This window comes from Taudactylus pleione, unplaced genomic scaffold (genome assembly GCF_031769625.1).
Source record: "Taudactylus pleione unplaced genomic scaffold, aTauple2 ptg000436l, whole genome shotgun sequence".
In the NCBI taxonomy this organism is placed as follows: domain Eukaryota; kingdom Metazoa; phylum Chordata; class Amphibia; order Anura; family Myobatrachidae; genus Taudactylus; species Taudactylus pleione.
The window spans coordinates 10,575,520-10,595,093 of record NW_028284838.1 but is presented as its reverse complement, the minus strand read 5'-3'; the positions used below and the strand labels follow the sequence as shown (position 1 = coordinate 10,595,093).

The window sequence follows — 19,574 nt, the reverse complement described above, 5'->3', positions numbered from 1 at the left end:
GCTGTTTAGTAGCTAAATGCGCACGCATCTGTCCCCAGTTAACTAGCGTCTTTATATCAAACCCCGTATACTCACACATTACACATTCACATATAAGGGTCCATAAGCTTTAAGGTATAAGATTTAAGTTTGCTCAGTTAGTATAAATGCTGTGAAATAAAGATTATTTGGTAACTAAGGTTTTATACATGCTAAGTAAGCCGTGTTTGGTTTTGCACTGATGCATACTCTTTCAACAGAATTCCGGTATTATCGGTGTGGAGATCGCATCATGCATTCTCGACTTATGGACCGCAGAGACTTCAAGCAACAAAATGTATATAATATGAACAACTGTTAGGATGTTGCATGTGGCGGGCTTCTAGGGACCCTCAGTTGTTGGAGGCTGGGTTGTGTCTATTTGAATCAGCCTGTTAAATGCTCTGTAACAGTTGTATCCCCCTTGGGAACCAATGACATCAGCAACAAACGTCTCTATTGTTTTGTCTATTCCTGGGGGGTATAAATATGTGTGCTCAAACGCTGGGTTGTTAGTCTTCGTGCTGAATGCTGATAGACGAGCGGTTTCTTGCTGATGCCTAACATCTGGTCCGGAAGCGCTGCATATGTATACTGTACTTGGGTCTGTATAATTCCTTTGCGCCGAATTGTGTCTGGATCAATAGTGTGTAACTGACTGTACTTTTACCTGAATAATACTTGTGCTTTGGAACCACAGATTCCAGGTCTTAAGTCTTTATTTACTGTATGACTGCGTACGCAAATTAGCATCATCCTTAGAGGTTTATAGGTAGGATATTAGAAGGTATAGGCAGAGGTATATAGAGTAGCAAAAAAAACGGGAATTCTTATACAGCGCTACACCTGAAAGTGAGCAGCTAACAGTCAGATCTCAGTCCCCCCAAGGACTAATAAACTTTGAACTAAAAAATTTATTGAAAAACTGACACAAGCGCTACCTCTTTAACCAAAAAAGTTCATGATAGATGATGATAAAGATGGTAGAATTACTTATGTAACTATGTCTGGTACATTGAAAACAATCATAGGGTGTACACTATTTATTGACATGGAACATATAAGTATAAAACACAATACATATGACACATAAAAACTTCAGCTTGGTAACTCTGATGTAAATAACTATGTCACCAAGAAATCACAGATGCATGACATATATAATACATATAAGTCCAATCCCGGTGTTTATAATATAAGGTGGCTGCTTTTCCAGAATTATGCAGGTCATGGGCATAGGTGTAAAAAATTGCGGAGAGGTAGTCCGGGTCCCTCAAATCCACAGGTCCATTGATTCTCCACAATCCTGGTGCTGCAGTGGTTCTAACTCCCTCCTGCCAACGCGTTTCGGTACTCCGTGTACCTTTATCAAGGCCTGGAGGTGTAGATGATTGGGCTCTCTTAAATACCCCTTTTGATGATGACTTCCGGTTCCGGTTATCGCGGACCGGAAGTGGTAGTCCGTTTCTAATTGCAGTCCCTCTAAAACATTCTGTATATCCTCCCAGCTTGAAAGCAGCATGTAGACATGTTCTTGTTTATTCCGAAGATTCCCTTTATTTATTTTCTATGAACGCTTGTTTATAGCGTCAAACCGGAAGTTCGAGTCGTCAAACCGGAAGTGACGTCATCGAGGGTTACGGAAAAACATGTCCCAGGAAATATGGAGCGTGAAATTAGTTCCACAAACAACCACACAACCGTTGTCATACGGTTGTGTGGTAGTCGCATTATTGTGTATGTGACTGGTCGCACAATAGCGAATACGTACTTCCGGTCGTGCTGCCATGTGTTTAAATAAAGCCGTTGAGGTTTACATTTTTCAATTGTTATCAATATCTGGGTTAACGTGTATTTTTCTGCGCAGGAAAAAAGTGTGTAACAGTGAGTATTTGTTGGACAAGGTTAAGAGTATCGTATGATCCTTAAGGGCTAGGTGCAAGGGTTAGTCTAGCTGCTCGGTAAGTAGCTTTACCGTTCTATACACAGTAGCAGGTGTACATGTTGTCTTTGTTGTAGAGAGGTGCCTGGAAGTAGCCGACATACAAACTTCCATAGGTGTGGAAGTTGCCTTACTATATCTTATCCGGGTGTGGAAGTTGCATTTTTCAAATCTTATCCAGGTGTGTGGGCGCTGCCGTTTAAATCGTCCACAGGTAAGTGAAAGTATCTTGATTGTCTTTCACCAGTTTAAATCTTTATTGAAAAGCGTAGGATTTTGTCTCAGAATGGGAGCCATGCAAACAGTAGAGATGTTAGACAATGATGTGCTGCTATTGAAAGCTCCGATTGGATCGGCCCGTCGTATTATGCATACTAAGTACGGTACTTATGCAATAAGGTATTGTGATGTATGGTTTAAAATGACGATGAAGAGTGTTAGACCGTTTCCAAGAATTGGTAGTTTTGATAAAGATGTATTAGATAATGTCCGGGATCACATCAGATTCATGCGCTCCCGAGAGGAATAGGTTAAATATTATTAATGTTTAAAACTGTGGCAGCATGAAGGGGATGCGTGGCTTAAAAATGTGCAAGCGACACAAACTAGCGTCGCGAGCACATTGCCAGAGAATACATCCGCGACGCTAAATTGCAATACGGGCGAGCCACAAAATGGCACTCACGTGCGGCAAGGTAGCATTGTGGAGAGTATTGCCAGCAGTTCACGCTCACCTCCCCCACCTTATGTGGATGGAGGTGCAAGTACAGTTACCAAAAATACTCAGAAAAATGTAACAAGCAATTTGTACCCTCTCTTAAGCAACCATAAAGAAAATTTTTATGATGTGGATGATGAGCCTATTGTAATGTCTGCCATTTCCCATGCTGTGCAAATGATAGATGCTGCATCACCACAATCACGAGTGGTGCCGCCATCTCCATCGGAAACAGCAAGGGAAATGTTAACACCCTCTGCACCCGTAGAGGAAGTTGTTCATACCATATGTAGCAGCAGAAGATTAAACCCCCAGCCAGGTAATCAGGTCAAAGGTAGCAGCGCTACCGGTCTGCATCCCATTCGGACAATAACCGTTCTGAATGGAAATGCAGATGCAAACGGTAAGTGGTAATGCATTGTCCTTGGACAAGAGCAGAACGAACGCTCTGACCAGAGCGCTCGCTCTGAATCAGTGCCCTCCTCCATGAAAATAGAGCGGCCTCCTGGGCGCTCGCATAGCTGTGGGTGACCACCCACAGCATATGCGAGCGTCCATGATGATGGTCGCGATGGTCTTGACCATCGCGACCATCGGGCTTGCGACGGAGACCCTGCGGTAGGGTCTTGCTGCCGCAAGCCCTGGAGTGATTTTGGCTCTATCAGAGCCAAAATCACTCCCACTGACATCACTACTGATGTCAGTGGGGCCGGCTTCAGACGGTAGGCGTTCCCATGGGAACGCCTCCGTCTGGCAGCCACGCCCCCGGCACGCCCACCAAAGGGGGCGTGCTGTCAATCAACATCGACAGCACACCCCCTTTGGTGCGAGACCCGGAGCGATGGAGAGCCCGTCGGTGGGGCCGGCTTCAGACGGTACGCGTTCCCATGGAGCGATGGAGAGCCCGTCGCTCGCCGGGTCTCGCGCATGCGCACGACGGAGCTCCCTCCGTCGTGCGCATGTGCAGTGGGGGAACATCGACCCGCTTGCGAGCGTCCTGCGCTCGTGAGCGGGTCTGAATGACCCCCTAAATTCCAACATAAATGATTTCCCCGATCCCAAAAAGGAACTAGCCAAATGTCAAAGATTTTTGACAAATCTGGGTAGTTCACATGAGCCCACTAATAAAGATTGGCGTGTGGTGTTAAGGGCCTGTCTGCCACGCAATACCGATGTGACAAAATTTATCACGGATTGTGTATTGGATGGCGACGTTCCCTTAACAGACCAAGTAAACCAAGGTAACATTTCCAGCATTGTAACTCAATTGGGTATATATTTTCCAGTAGTAGTTAACTGGAACAAAATTTTCACCATTAAGCAAAAGGAGAGTGAATGTGCAGAAGTTTATTGTGACCGGGCTCTGCAGGCTATCACCCAGTACACTGGGTTAGAAGATATTAAAGATAGCACTCACCACACGGGAATTATAGTCATGGTACTCATGGACGGTCTGAAAAACGACTTAAAGACTCGGGTTCAGACTCACAACCTGGCTGGAGGGGAGTCACAATAGATACACTCATAGAATCTGCCATAGAACATGATGAAAATATCACAAAGAAGAGAGAGACCCAGAGCGAAAAACTAATGGCTGTCAGTATCCAAGCTCTGGAAGGAATGACAATAACATCACAGCCAACTGACACACCTGCACCCACACACACACCTGCACCTGAACAATTACACGTCCTCACCAATCCCACACCACAGCAAACACATCCTTACCCCACATATCATACACAACCACAGGCCTCATACTACCCACAAACTTCATACCTCCCACAATACCCTTATCCTTCACATCCTTACCCATACCCACCATCTTTTCTTCTTGCTCAACTCCCACAACAATCCTTTTATCCACCCCATTCAAAATTATGTTTTAACTGTCACCAAGTGGGACACATAAGTAAGTACTGCAAAGTAAAGAACACCACACATGAATACGGGTTTCCCATGGGTTCATAGGCAACCCCAGTATCTTCTCCCAGGCCTTATATGACTGTTTACAATCTTTTCAACCTATCAATGGATCTGTTCTAATGTAAAATGTGGACGATTTATTGTTGTATTTTAGGTCATGCTTAGATGATATTAAACTGTTGTGCTTTAACTCTCACTCACAGGACACAAGGTTGATAAGGATAAAATGGCAGCCATGCCAGGCTAAGGTCGAATACTCAGAATACTATCCAACCCAGTGGCCCAGGCATTATTTAGAGCAGTAGCTATTAATAATAAGATTTAATTGCAGGAACCTGTATGCAGATACTATATCCCTAGAATTATTAAAAATGATAGGGGGACTTATTTTCCAGGTGACGTTTCCAAGAACATGTGTAAGGTGATGGGTAACAACACTAAGATTATCCCAGACTGTCTTTTCGGGAAGCATTCGGGAAGCCGACTGCCTAAATACCGGCAGCCGGCTTCCCGACTGTCAAGGGTGAAATGCCGGGCGTCTAGATGTAGAAGCCCGCATTTCCCCGACGCCGGGAGACCGGCGCCCGGCATCCCGATCGTAGGGATGCCGGGCGCCGCGAGCGGACAGCCGCGGGGGGGGGGGGGGTTAGGTTTAGGGCTCCCGGGGGGGACTTAGGGTTAGGCACCCCCCGGGAGGGTTAGGGTTAGGCTAGGGGGAGGGAGGGTAAGGCACCCCCAGGGGAGACTTAGGGCTAGGCAACTCCCACGGGGTACTTAGCTTTAGGCAGCGGGGAAGGGGGTGGTTAGGGTTAGGCACTTAGAGGGGGGATTAGGCTTAGGCACTTGGGGGGGAAGTTAGGGTTAGGCACCCCTAAGGAGGGTTAGGGTTAGGGGGGTTAGGTTAGTAGATACTCACCTATCCACGATCGGGATTTCCAGCGCTGTCGGGCTTCCGCTGCTCGGAACTCTGCTGATGTCGGCCTGCCGCTGACGGCCGGCGGTATTTCATACCCATTCCGTCTTTTCCTTTATTTGCCCCCCTTTGAGATACTGTTCAAACAGGCAGCCTCATGTGAAAATATGATAATGAGGTTACTGTGCAGTGTCTCACGAAGATGAGTAAGAACAACTGAAATTGAAAATGTTATTTTCCAACATGTCTGATGCAAACTGTCATTATGTCGAACCTGGGGAATTTGTTATGATCCGAATTTTTTTTAGCTCAGGTTGTTTGACTGATCGGTGGAAAGGTCCGTATCTGACGTTGTTGACGATACCGCATCCTCAAAGGGTGGCCGAGGAAGATACGTGGGTCCATTCCGCTCACTGTAGGGAGGTTAACCGGCCGGTGGAGATACAAGGTGGAGACAGGGCCGATGGCGTGGACCTGTCAATTGCGAGCTTGTGCCGGAAGGATTAAAAAGGTGACGGTGAGATATCTGAGCTAAAGAAATGTGTAGATCAGTGCTTCCAGCAATGGAGTGGTCTGCTGTGGTCATCCTAATTCTTTCTTCCAGAAGTTTCTGTCATGATGAACTGTTTGGGGATACCCAGTTTCTGTGATGGGGGACCGATAAAGGAAATGTGAGCTGATGGCAGAGCTGATGGAGTGGAGTCAGGAGGAGGAGTGCTATACCAAACCAGGGGAGTGTCTGACCAATCTTAGTATTGTAATTGTTATGTTATTTGGGAAGAATACTTCCAGAAGTTATGACCCTCACACATGTTGAAATGCTTAGTATACATAAAAACACACCATCACCATATCTTCACACGCAATATGAACACAGAGGCAAAAGAAATATGATTCCTGGTGACGTGCATAAAGCCACTCAGTTAATTAGTGAGACAACTGGCTTTCAAGTTTTAGTAGCACTGGATCCCACCAGGATCGCTCGGGGAACACTAAATTTTAGATATATTTAGGATCTTGCTAAATTGATAGATAATATCACCGAGATGTACGATGACACATTCAGGTATACAGGGAGAGAATTGCAAGCGTACAAGAAAGAACTGGTGCAACACAGGCTAGGGTTGAATTATTTAACTGCTGTTACTGGAGGGTATTGCGTAACGTTAGCCACCCAGTTTGGAGTAAAATGTTGCACCTATGTCACCAATGATACCAGCAATCCTAAGGAAGGGATAGACCGGAAGATGGATGAAATTCTGCAGCTAAAATGGGAGTTTCGTAAGAACCATAACGCTTCAGTGGCTGAAATAGGGGAAAAGACAGAGGGATGGGTTTCATGGCTGAACCCAGTAAAATGGTTCTCAGGTCTAGGGGAATGGGTCCAGGAAGTGATCGCTAGCATAGGCAAATTCTTGATCCTTATACTAATTGTCATCATAATAATTGGCATATGTGTCCGGTGTGTTCCTATTGTGTTGAAGTGTGGAAAATTTAAAAATAGAGTAAAACGAAAGAATGAAACTATGATGGTGGTCAGAAATGACAATTTGAATACCGAGGTAAATATAGAACTGCATTACAACCCTGAACTAGGAAATACCATCATTTTAATGTATCATATTTAGACATTCATAGAATGTATTATTGAAATATTATTTTTAAAACACCTCAGATAATGTAAAGTCTAAATTCCCCTTCAAGACTGCTTTTATAAGACTGGTGCATCCCCACACCTTTCACATGATCTTCCAAGATCTGCGGTGTGCGTATAATAGTAGTTTTATGTCCCAACTCAGACACATTATTGATGGAGTAAGAACCACCTTGTGCCATCCCATAATAACACTAAATAATATGTAAATGTAAGCCTAAATTAAATTCTAATAGCAGATTGTGATAGCATGTTGTTCACTATCAAAGGGTGGACTGTCGAAGCTGGATAATTGGCTGAGACAACATCAGTTTAAAATTGAAGCGTGCACGACGCCATCTTGCGAATGACAGCTAGACTCCATTTTAGAAAGGCTCAGCATTTCACACTGCTAGGTGTTCACTTAGTAAGTGAGATATAAGTGCACCATTTCTCATACACACATTAATACGCACAATTGCGCTGGTAACTAATCGTATATTAGCGAATGCATAAGATCCTATATGAAAACGCTGTTTAGTAGCTAAATGCGCACGCATCTGTCCCCAGTTAACTAGCGTCTTTATATCAAACCCCGTATACTCACACATTACACATTCACATATAAGGTTCCATAAGCTTTAAGGTATAAGATTTAAGTTTGCTCAGTAAGTATAAATGCTGTAAAATAAAGATTATTTGGTAACTAAGGTTTTATACATGCTAAGTAAGCCGTGTTTGGTTTTGTACTGATGCGTACTCTTTCAACAGAATTCCGGTATTATCGGTGTGGAGATCGCATCATGCATTCTCGACTTATGGACCGCAGAGACTTCAAGCAACAAAATGTATATAATATGAACAACTGTTAGGATGTTGCATGTGGCGGGAATCTAGGGACCCTCAGTTGTTGGAGGCTGGGTTGTGTCTATTTGAATCAGCCTGTTAAATGCTCTGTAACAGATGTATCCCCCTTGGGAACCAATGACATCAGCAACAAATGTCTCTATTGTTTTGTCTATTCCTGGGGGGTATATATGTGTGCTCAAACGCTGGGTTGTTAGTCTTCGTGCTGAATGCTGATAGACGAGGGTTTCTTGCTGATGCCTAACATCTGGTCCGGAAGCGCTGCGTATGTATACTGTACTTGGGTCTGTATAATTCCTTTGCGCCGAATTGTGTCTGGCTCAATAGCGTGTAACTGACTGTACTTTTACCTGAATAATACTTGTGCTTTGGAACCACAGATTCCAGGTCTTAAGTCTTTATTTACTGTATGACTGCGTACGCAAATTAGCGTCATCCTTAGAGGTTTATAGGTAGGATATTAGACGGTATAGGCAGGGGTATATAGAGGTTCTGATCCAGTATCGTTAGTATGCTCTTAATGTTTCTAGTTATTGATGCATTATCTTTCAGCTTAGACCTGATGCACTCCAAATGGAGATTCGTATCTGATTGTAATGTCTTCCGTCCATAACCGGATATTTATATAGTGTTAATTACACAACATTCATGGATATTTGGAGTCACCTATATAATGGTGACAATTTTTGTATTTCTTTTATAAAAGATACCTATATATTTTTGCGGTTAATAGTCCTATAACACCACTCTAAACTACAGTACCTTCACTGAGTGTGTGTGTGTATATATATATATATATATATATATATATATATATACGTATGCAGAGTACTGCCAATTGCAAGGCCCATTGCTGTGGTGGATGTATCAGCATTGTAAAAAGTTTAGAGGCTGAGAAGTTTGACAGTCTGGATGGCAAAATACCAGGAGGTCTGGTTATGAAGCAGTCAAACCCCCTTTCTTTTGCTTTTTTGCTAAAAAAATTATAATCGCTTCCTCCTAATTAGCAGCAGGGATACGGCAAAGAAATCAATGATTTCTCTTACTGTCCGTGTATTTCCGTAGTTTACCACGTCCCTATAGCTTGCTATCGGGACTACAGTGTTAGCTTAATTTAACAAGCGAAGCGTTACCTATAGGGTACCTGCGAAATTTGACATTGACTCTATACTAGGCTGCAGGTGAAGGAGAGAAAACCCTTGCAGAGGTTCAGGGTTTGAGTTAGGGCTCAGAAAGGAGCCCTGGATTTGTGAATTGTGCACTATTATATAGTGTTGCAGTAAGCGTCAATGCAGATATTAAATCAGTGTTGCGCCTATGTACACAAACCACTATGTTCCTCTCATTAGTAATAACAGCTGCCATTAAGTATACAATAAAAGAGTGAGGGCCTATTTCAGAGATGTACGCTAAGCCGATGTTTACGCAAATGGAACCATTTTTTCCCACTGCGCATGTATCTAAGTCACATTGCACGAGCGTCAAGGTACATTACCATAGTCGCACGCTGCAAGTCTTTATTCACATTGTGACTAACAGTCAGGGAGTGTTTTTTGGAGGTAACAGGGAAAGTTGGCTAAAAACACAGGCGTGTCTCGACCGTTTCACATCCTGCGTCTGCGATCTCGTACACAAGAAATTTGGCACTGCCATCTTCCTTCCCGCGGCCATTCCACGCAACCATTGGGCTACTTAGGAGTCCAAAAATGTAAAAATCTGTGTTTGAACTGCGTATTTGTAGGCAGTTGCATGGATTTGTGATGCCACCAGTGGATGTCTCAGTGCAATCCCCAGCGGCTGCGAGAAATTCATATTTTTGCAGAGCAGCTGTGTACAGAATCGCAGCTGCAGGGGCAATAGCTTATAGTCTTTCATATGTGCCTGGTTTAAAATTGTAACCCTAGCTGTAAGTAAGTTATTACATATGCTAAAGCAGATTGTACACAGAGAAAAGAGTAGTGTTGCAGGACAATAGTAAATAATGCACTATTCTTACTCAGTATGACTTGTCTTCTGTTCTGCGGCTGAGGACCTTTTCTCTCTTCTTACAGACCTGAGTACTCTAGGGAACAGTGCTGCTCCTAAAGGAGGAAACACATTACAGCCGACAACAATGCAAATTTTAGGATTATGTTTCCTGGCTATATAATTTCCACATAGTTTTATACACCTATGGGGGTTGTACATTTATGCATGAATACAGTATATGAATATGCTAAGAACATAGCTGAAAATTTACATAGATGTTAATGATGATAATACATTTTTGTTATATGTTTGGATACATTAATCTGATCTTTTCTATTTGCTTATATTTACAGTATATTCCAACTATGACAATTGTTCTAAATAATGGACGCCAGGGGCTAGATTTACTATTCAGAAGCATGTCAAAGCCGCGGCAGCTGTAACAAACTGATAAATAGTGACTCTATCCACAGATCTTCAAGATACCTTAACTGAACACAAATGGGTTGAATGAATCGTGCTTCTGCAAATTCATTTTTAATTTTAATTACAAATTCAGGATTCCTCAGCCTGCCTTACCCGCAGATTCCCGAGACACATTTAAAGGTTACCACAGTTCAAAGCTAGAATTACCGCAGTCACAATGGTGGCGACCTCAATGTGGTCTTTACCATGAGGGTCTTCCCATTAGGGGAACATATCTCTTCATGTTCTGTCAAACGAGGAAGGGATATACTCAGAGGAGGGTGGGACGCACACAGAGGAGGGTAGGACGCACACAGGGGAGGGTAGGACACACACAGAGGAGGGTAGGATGCACACAGAGGAGGGTGGGCAGCACACAGAGGAGGGTGGGCAGCACACAGAGGAGGGTAGGACGCACACAGGGGAGGGTAGGACGCACACAGAGGAGGGTAGGACGCACACAGAGGAGGGTGGGCAGCACACAGAGGAGGGTGGGCAGCACACAGAGGAGGGTAGGACGCACACAGAGGAGGGTAGGACGCACACAGAGGAGGGTAGGACGCACACAGAGGAGGGTGGGACGCACACAGAGGAGGGTGGGAAGCACACAGAGGAGGGTAGGACGCACACAGAGAAGGGTAGGACGCACACAGAGAAGGGTGGGTAGCACACAGAGGAGGGTAGGACGCACACAGAGGAGGGTAGGACGCACACAGAGGAGGGTGGGACGCACACAGAGGAGGGTAGGATGCACACAGAGGAGGGTGGGCAGCACACAGAGGAGGGTGGGCAGCACACAGAGGAGGGTAGGACGCACACAGGGGAGGGTAGGACGCACACAGAGGAGGGTAGGACGCACACAGAGGAGGGTGGGACGTACACAGAGGAGGGTGGGACGCACACAGAGGAGGGTGGGTAGCACACAGAGGAGGGTAGGACGCACACAGAGGAGGGTAGGACGCACACAGAGGAGGGTGGGACGCACACAGAGGAGGGTGGGACGCACACAGAGGAGGGTGGGCAGCACACAGAGGAGGGTGGGCAGCACACAGAGGAGGGTAGGACGCACACAGAGGAGGGTGGGCAGCACACAGAGGAGGGTGGGCAGCACACAGAGGAGGGTGGGACGCACACAGAGGAGGGTGGGCAGCACACAGAGAAGGGTGGGCAGCACACAGAGGAGGGTAGGACACACACAGAGGAGGGTGGGCAGCACACAGAGGAGGGTAGGACGCACACAGAGGAGGGTGGGCAGCACACAGAGGAGGGTGGGCAGCACACAGAGAAGGGTAGGCAGCACTCAGAGGAGGGTGGGATGCACACAGAGGAGGGTAGGATGCACACAGAGGAGGGTAGGACGCACACAGAGGAGGGTAGGACGCACACAGAGAAGGGTGGGCAGCACACAGTGGAGGATAGGATGCACACAGAGGAGGGTAGGATGCAGACAGAGAAGGGTGGGCAGCACACAGAGGAGGGTGGGACGCACACAGAGGAGGGTGGGACGCACACAGAGAAGGGTGGGCAGCACACAGTGGAGGATCGGATGCACACAGAGGAGGGTAGGATGCATACAGAGAAGGGTGGGCAGCACACAGAGGAGGGTGGGCAGCACACCGAGAAGGGTGGGCAGCACACAGAGGAGGGTGGGCAGCACACAGAGGAGGGTAGGATGCACACAGAGGAGGGAGGGCAGCACACAGAGGAGGGTAGGACGCACACAGAGGAGGGTAGGACGCACACAGAGGAGGGTAGGACGCACACAGAGGAGGGTGGGATGCACACAGAGGAGGGTGGGCAGCACACAGAGGAGGGTGGGATGCACACAGAGGAGGGTGAGACGCACACAGAGGAAGGAAGGACGCACACAGAGGAGGGTAGGATGCACACAGAGGAGGGTGGGCAGCACACAGAGGAGGGTAGGATGCACACAGAGGAGGGTGGGCAGCACACAGAGGAGGGTAGGACGCACACAGGGGAGGGTAGGACGCACACAGGGGAGGGTGGGACGCACACAGAGGAGGGTAGGACGCACACAGAGGAGGGTAGGACGCACACAGAGGAGGGTAGGACGCACACAAAGGAGGGTAGGATGCACACAGAGGAGGGTGGGCAGCACACAGAGGAGGGTAGGACGCACACAGAGGAGGGTAGGACGCACACAGAGGAGGGTAGGAGGCACACAGAGGAGGGTAGGATGCACACAGAGGAGGGTGGGCAGCACACAGAGGAGGGTAGGACGCACACAGAGGGTGGGCAGCACACAGAGGAGGGTGGGACGCACAAAGAGGAGGGTGGGACGCACAAAGAGGAGGGTGGGACGCACAAAGAGGAGGGTGGGACGCACACAGAGGAGGGTGGGCAGCACACAGAGGAGGGTGGGATAAACACTTTGTGCACTAGTCATAAGGTTAGACTTGTTAGGGTTTATGTAGGAAGTGTTGCGTTGTAAAACCCGACACTTCTGTTCGTGTTTATTTCTGATGTTTAAAATGTCAGAGCCATTACTAACCGTGTCTTGCTAGTAAAAGCACTGCCCTTTTAAATATTGGACATAAACACGAACACTTTATAAATAAACCCCGTCATATACTCGGAACCAGATTGGGATCATTCTAAAGCAAACTGCAAATTGGGGTCTACACTGTATACCAGCCACTTGATTAGACACAATGGGCTGATTCTGAGTCTGTGTCTGCGTCTATTTGAGGTCGCCCATCTGCGACTTTATGCAAATGCTGCTACAAGCCCTTCCCTGGTGTATATCTGTATGACCGAATGTGTAAGCACTGAGAAGCCCACTGTCAGCATCCGCAGACAGAGAAATACTGATTGCTGCGTCTATAGGTATGGAAACTTGCACCGGTCGAGTTTCTCCATCCACGTATAATCTCCTATGTGAGCGGTTGAGGGTCTCTGTACGCAACCATTTTTAGTGACACGCCCTCGACACACCCATAAGATGGCCCATCTCCGTGCGCCCGCTAAGCCACGACTGTCACCACCCAAGACATTTCTGCAACCATGCATTTCTGGTGCGCCTCAACCAGAAATCAGACTTTGGGCCTGATTCAGAGCCGGACGCTCTGACCAGAGCGCTCGCTCGGAATCAGGGCCCTCCTCCATGAAAATGGAGCGGCCTCCTGGCCGCTCGTATAGCTGTGGGTGACCACCCACAGCATATGCAAGTGGCCAAAAAGATGGTCGCGATGGTCTTGACCATCGCGACCATCGGATTTGCGACGGAGACCCTGCGGTAGGGTCTCCCTGCCACAAGTCCTGGAGTGATTTTGGCTCTATCAGAGCCAAAATCACTCCCACTGACATCACTAGTGATGTCAGTGGGGCCGGCTTCAGACGGTAGGCGTTCCCATGGGAACGCCTCCGTCTGGCAGGCACGCCCCCGGCACGCCCACCAAAGGGGGCGTGCTGTCAATCAACAAAAGCCCGTCGCTCCCCGGGTCTCACGCATGCGCACGACGGAGCTCCCTCCGTCGTGCGCATGCGCAGTGGGGAACATCGACCCACTTGCGAGCATACTGCCGCTCGCGAGTGGGTCTGAATTACCCCCTTTGTGTGCACTCTATCTGGAGGCATCCCAGTCACAACCCAGGTACACCCATCACTTCTCCACAACATTTCTCATACTCTGTGTATCGCATGCGCTGTACAAGTCTTTAGAAATTTTCATTCATGGACAGTTGCATAAAATCGCTCAACTACGTGAACATCGGCTGCCAACTGTCATTATTAGTATCTGCACTTGCATAAGCCCCATGCTAGGTGCAAGAGTTCCATCTGGAACAGGCTTCCCTACCCACGACTCAGAATCACAGAGGTTCTGATACACACCTACGACACTCCCATGAAACTCCAGTGACACTCCCACAAGTCAGGGTGGTTGCGTACAAGCGCAGTGCCACTGCCCAGTTCCCACCTCAAAACACCTTATTTCACAGAAAGAAAGATACGGTCAAGTTTTGTCCAACTCAGAATAGGACGGACATACGCTACAATGTTGAAATTTACTTCTGCACATATGCAGAAACTTGCCATTTGCATCTGTGCTAGGAGATGCATCCAACTCTAAATCAGGCCCATTAAATAGAATCTTGTAGAGTGCACATTGGGGGAGTGGGCCCATACCCAAAACTGACACATACTAATGAATGTAGACTCGGCCTGATTCAGAGGTGGACTATATTGCAGCCGCAACTGCATTTCTTTGTACTGCACAACAAATTTATAATAATGCCACAGTCGATGGGCTTCCTACTGAGAAGCACCAACTGCCTCTCTAATCTGCTGCTGTGCATAAAAAGTCGCACCAACGAACACACATCGGTCTCACCATCATACATTAGAGCAGCCCTGTGGTTGCTCAGAATGTCCTTTGGAATATGGCTGCCTGTGCAATTGCAACTACGTCTTTGGACACAGGGCCTGATTCAGAGCTGCTCGCTAGATGCGATTGCTCGCACGATGTGTATGCAAATTGTGTAGGCAGTGCTGTCGCACAGCAAAGCATTAGCACGACCAGCATTTCTTAGAGAGCGATCACAAAGTGTATGCAGCCACCCACCAGCCTATTTTAAGACACCCACTTGTGCACGTCATGTCCAAGAAGTGTATGCAACCATCGGTACATCGGATGCTATCGCAGCGATTGAGGTTAACCATACCCTGCCGCAAGCACTTCAGTGTAAACACAAGCCAGGTGACGTGTACTATGATGCTGTCTTATAATTATGCACACCTCTATAACGCTGCTGAGATTATCAGGCACGCCTGCATTTGCACCTCCACTCCCCCATTTTTAATGGCCAGCCCCTGTTACCACATACAAATGGCTTCCCCTGTCACTCACTTTGCTGGGCTGTCTATGTGCAGCGAGCTAATGCATTGTGAACTTTTGCTAAGGTATGCGCACAATGCATGCACAATGCATACCATCGGCAGCAGCGAGAGTATGCACCTTAGCGAGGGGGTCTGAATGAGCTCCACAGTCCACAGACATGCCTGCGCCTGGCCAGCTACAACCCTGTTAACTCCCAGGAACACCTACCACTATTACTCTTTTTGTGTCCAAATTCGTTCCTCGACCGTCGACGGTAACCATCGGGACGCATGAGTAGTTCGACTCAGACTGAAAACATCGGCCATTTGCGACCGACATTGACACAGCATTCACCTCTGAAGCAGGTTATCAATTAGATCCAAACATGATACTTGCCGCTATGTTATCATTAACTGAACCTCTACATTAGTAAACAAAAATTTATTTTGTTTTTAATCCATTTGTTTAAAAACAAAAAGGGTCTAAAAACAAATTACTTTGGAGAGGGTATTGTGGGTACTATTTATAATAAAATATGATAAGGCTATGCAACTTTTCAAAAAAACTTGCTGTGATTTGTGAAGAAGTTATCTAAACTATCATTGCAGCCATGCCGACACAACTGCTCGGATATGCAGCTAATCTAGTGAAGATTAACAGTCACACATTCACCCCAATTAGTAGTGATGAAAATGTAATAGCTGCGATGCTTGGAAATGCATGAAATGTGTTCTATACGTGGACACAGTCAGGGACAATGCTCCTTAGTCCGTATCTGGCCGGTAAGGCACTGCGCAGTAGGGAAGGCAACAGAATATTGATACATCGAGAATATAATTATTAAGCCTTCAACCCCCGTTTTCATTTCTGATTGATCCAGTCGATAACATATATAGGTTGGGTAGGTATTCTCACTGTTTGCACTGTCAGAAAAGTTTTCTGCTGTTTTGTGTGGATAAAAAGGGTCTTCTGTGCTCGTTTGGGAATTAGCGATATGACACACAAAAAAAGTTGCTCTGGCGATAATCACTATGTATCGATACACAAGACACAGGGCTTTATTCAGAGGCGGCCGTACGGTCTACGACCGCACGGCCGCCTCGATGTTTGTCCAGTGCGCATGCGCACGAGGGAGCCGGCTCCTTCGTGCACATGCGTGAGACCTGCTACGACCGACAGCGCCGGGATGCCGACTACACCCCCATCCCACGCCTCTTCCGAAAGCCGGAACAGCACCTGCCCAAACCTTTGGTGCTTAATGGGCTTACTGCGTTCCGCCAGCTCAGGACATAGGGCCTGATTCAGAGATGGATGCAATGCTGTTGTTTATGCAGTTGAGCGATTATCGGTGATCTACGCAAGCGTCTGAGTCGCACTGCGCATGCGTCAAGTTTCATTATCGTTGTAGCTTGCAGTGAGGATTTATTTGCAAAGTGAATGACAGACAGGGAACGTTTGTGGGCGACAACGTGGGTGGTGACTCAAACAAAGGCATGTCGTGACCGTTTTCAGGGCGTCTCAGTGACTGTGACTGCAATCCCATATGCAGTAAAATTGACCCCTGCGCCTCAGTTCCTGCAGCCATTCTGTGTGAACATAGGGTTATTCAGAAGGCAAATTATCCACTGATCTGCGAGTCTGCGACCGAAGCTGGGTCTTTGTACGCATTCACGTGGATTTGCAAAGTCGCCAATGAGTGTCTCAATACAAATCTGCGACACTTTGCATATTTTTGCACACCCACTGCGTACAAATTTGTAGCTGGGGTGGCATCAGCGTACATTTCTGAATCACGCCCATAGTTTCCAAATACAGTGGGTTCCGTTGTGATGTCCCAGGAAATGATTTTAAACATTGGAAACTGTGCACTGGGAATGTAAAATAAATTGAATTGGGGCAGGATATTTTTTACAGAATAACCAACATATATAATTATTCTAGCACTCATTTAAAACAAATCTGCTGTCTGGATAATTTACATCCAACTGAAAGATTTTAGTGCATTACTGTCAACTGAAACGAAAATAAAAGCTGTTAGGAATTCAGACAGGTATTGGAACAAGATAGCTCATTTCCAAATACCACCAGTTAATACTCCTACATGTGCCACTCACTGACCAGCCAGGATGTCCCCGGGTGTTGTCCCCGGGTGATGTCCCTAACTATCCCTGGCTGTGTGTTACATGCTGCAGTGCTGGCGTCTATTGAAGATGGTAATGTGACTTACTGGGCTCCCCGCTCTCCCCGGCACCCTCCATGCTGCGGCTTGTTGTTATCCGGTCTCCCAGGCGACGCTGCTCGCTGCATGGAGGAAGCCGGCCCCAGATTTTAACCTTTTGTGTCCAAGAGGGTTGTGTAATGTGGTCATTTAATTTGCTGTCATTTGGATAGAGTTTACAGATACAACGCGTATTTAGGACTATTTAGAGTGTTTCCTGGCCTGGTTTCATTAGGTGCAGAGTATACAAAATAATTGTAACTATCTAAGTCTGATTTTGTTTAAAATAAATGATGCAGTTTTGGTGAGTTTTGATAATTATAAATAATAATAATAATAATTTGTGGAGTTTAGCAAAAAAGTAAATGGACAAACTAGCACTTAATAAGATTAGTAAACTTAATATTATATTTTTGCTTGCTTTTACAACTAACTTGAGGAGGAGAGCGCAGTGGACAAGAACCAAACTCGCCAATCTGCAACCTTCAGTAGCCCTTGTTGCAATCTGACTGCAGCAATCAGTGCAAATAATTCCCCAGGGTCAAGGGGAACCAACCACCCTGCACCCAGAATAGACCACACTGTGTGCATTGCAGCAGGTCACCCCATGTAATACAGTATGTCTGCAATGCTATCACCTGCGTGATATATTTGGAAAGATGGAATCAGTGCAGATAATAGCAAAGACTCTGCCACTGTGCCAGAGCCTTTGCTATCTTCTGTGCATGCGCCATTTTACTAAATAAATAGCTGGAAAGATGGCACCTATGGCAGAAAGTAGGGTGCTACACAGAAGGGGTGTGGGTCCTCTACAGACATTAACAAACCTCTGTTGGGGACAGATGCTACCTGGCATTTTGTGTGTGGAGGGACAGATTAATGTGCCTTATTTGTCTCTCCCTGTCCCCTTACTCTACGGTATTAATGCACACTGTTGTCAACAGTCAGTGTTTTCAGCTAAATTTACTGTAGCCCTAACCACAGCCCCCGGGGCTATCCGATTAGCCCCGAAGTGCCACCCGATGCCGACACTTGTCGTGGTTTTTTTTTCTGGACCTGATGTGTCACGAAAAAATATCCACGAAAAATGCATTTTTTTTGCCCCGCAAAGGTGAAAACACATAGATCCGTGAACTTATCATGGATTTTATGTGTTTTCGCCCGAAATATCCTATTATTTCGGGTGAAATAATAGGATAGGGTGAAAAAAAATATCAGTAAAAAACGTGGATAATCGTAGAAAAATCCCCATTTTTCGCCGTTCGCCGCTAATTGGATACCCATGTTTGATAGGGCACGACAGTCGTGTGTCACCTCTCATGTCTCTGACTCCCCTTCTCCAAATGTGTGCATTTGCCCCATCTGTCCCCAAGTGTGCCTCTGACCTCCCTTCTCTAAGTATGCGCCTCACCTCCTTCCCTGCCTAAGTATGCCTCTGCCCTCCTCAAGTATGCCTCTGCCCCATTCCTCTCCAAGTGCCTCTGCCACCATCCCTCCCAAGTGGGCCTCTGACTCTCCCTCTCCATATGTGCCTCTGACACATACTCTGATGTGTTCTTGTGACCACCTCTCCATATATTTCTCTGACCGCTTCCCTCACCCACATTCCTAACTGTCACTGACTCTACCTCCAATGGCTGATGGCTGCAGATCCAAAGTAGCATGGAATAACGGAGGAAAGACAGTGTTCAATGCCACATAACTGAACTAAAAGATGACCCTTAAGCACAATTTTTTGTCAAGTAGAGAGGCCTATTATGTATGTGGCGCATGTTAATGCTGTGGTGTGGGGGGGGGGCTTCATGGCATGCTTGTAATCCAGGTCAGAGGGGGGCCCTGCTTGTTTCATCTGTACTGGGCATGAGTTGGCTCATCGGTACCCACACGCACTGGAGGCCCAGACTCCATTCCATATTTAACAAAATTATTAAAAGAAGAAGGTTTTCCAAATAATAAAATATTTAAAGGATAGAAAATTTTATAAAATTAAATAAAAAAATTTTAAAAAGGAGAAAAAAATGGTTTTGCATGGGGACATATCACAGAATGCTTGTGATGGTCAGAAATAG

At 46.5% G+C, this 19,574-nt stretch overlaps 1 protein-coding gene across 1 annotated transcript in view; it reads right to left on the bottom strand.

Annotated features, from left to right (window-relative positions):
- ERICH6 (glutamate rich 6) overlaps positions 1–17,570 on the bottom strand; it is a 95,201-nt gene extending 77,631 nt beyond the window's left edge. Inside the window, exons 1-2 of the mRNA XM_088447708.1 lie at positions 17,515–17,570; positions 10,014–10,098 (exon numbers count right to left, since the gene is read on the bottom strand). Of these exons, the coding sequence (XP_088303834.1) occupies positions 10,014–10,098; positions 17,515–17,545 (116 nt within the window). The 5' untranslated portion in view covers positions 17,546–17,570. The remainder of the gene's footprint in view (positions 1–10,013; positions 10,099–17,514) is intronic.
- Between the last annotated feature and the right edge of the window lie 2,004 nt (positions 17,571–19,574).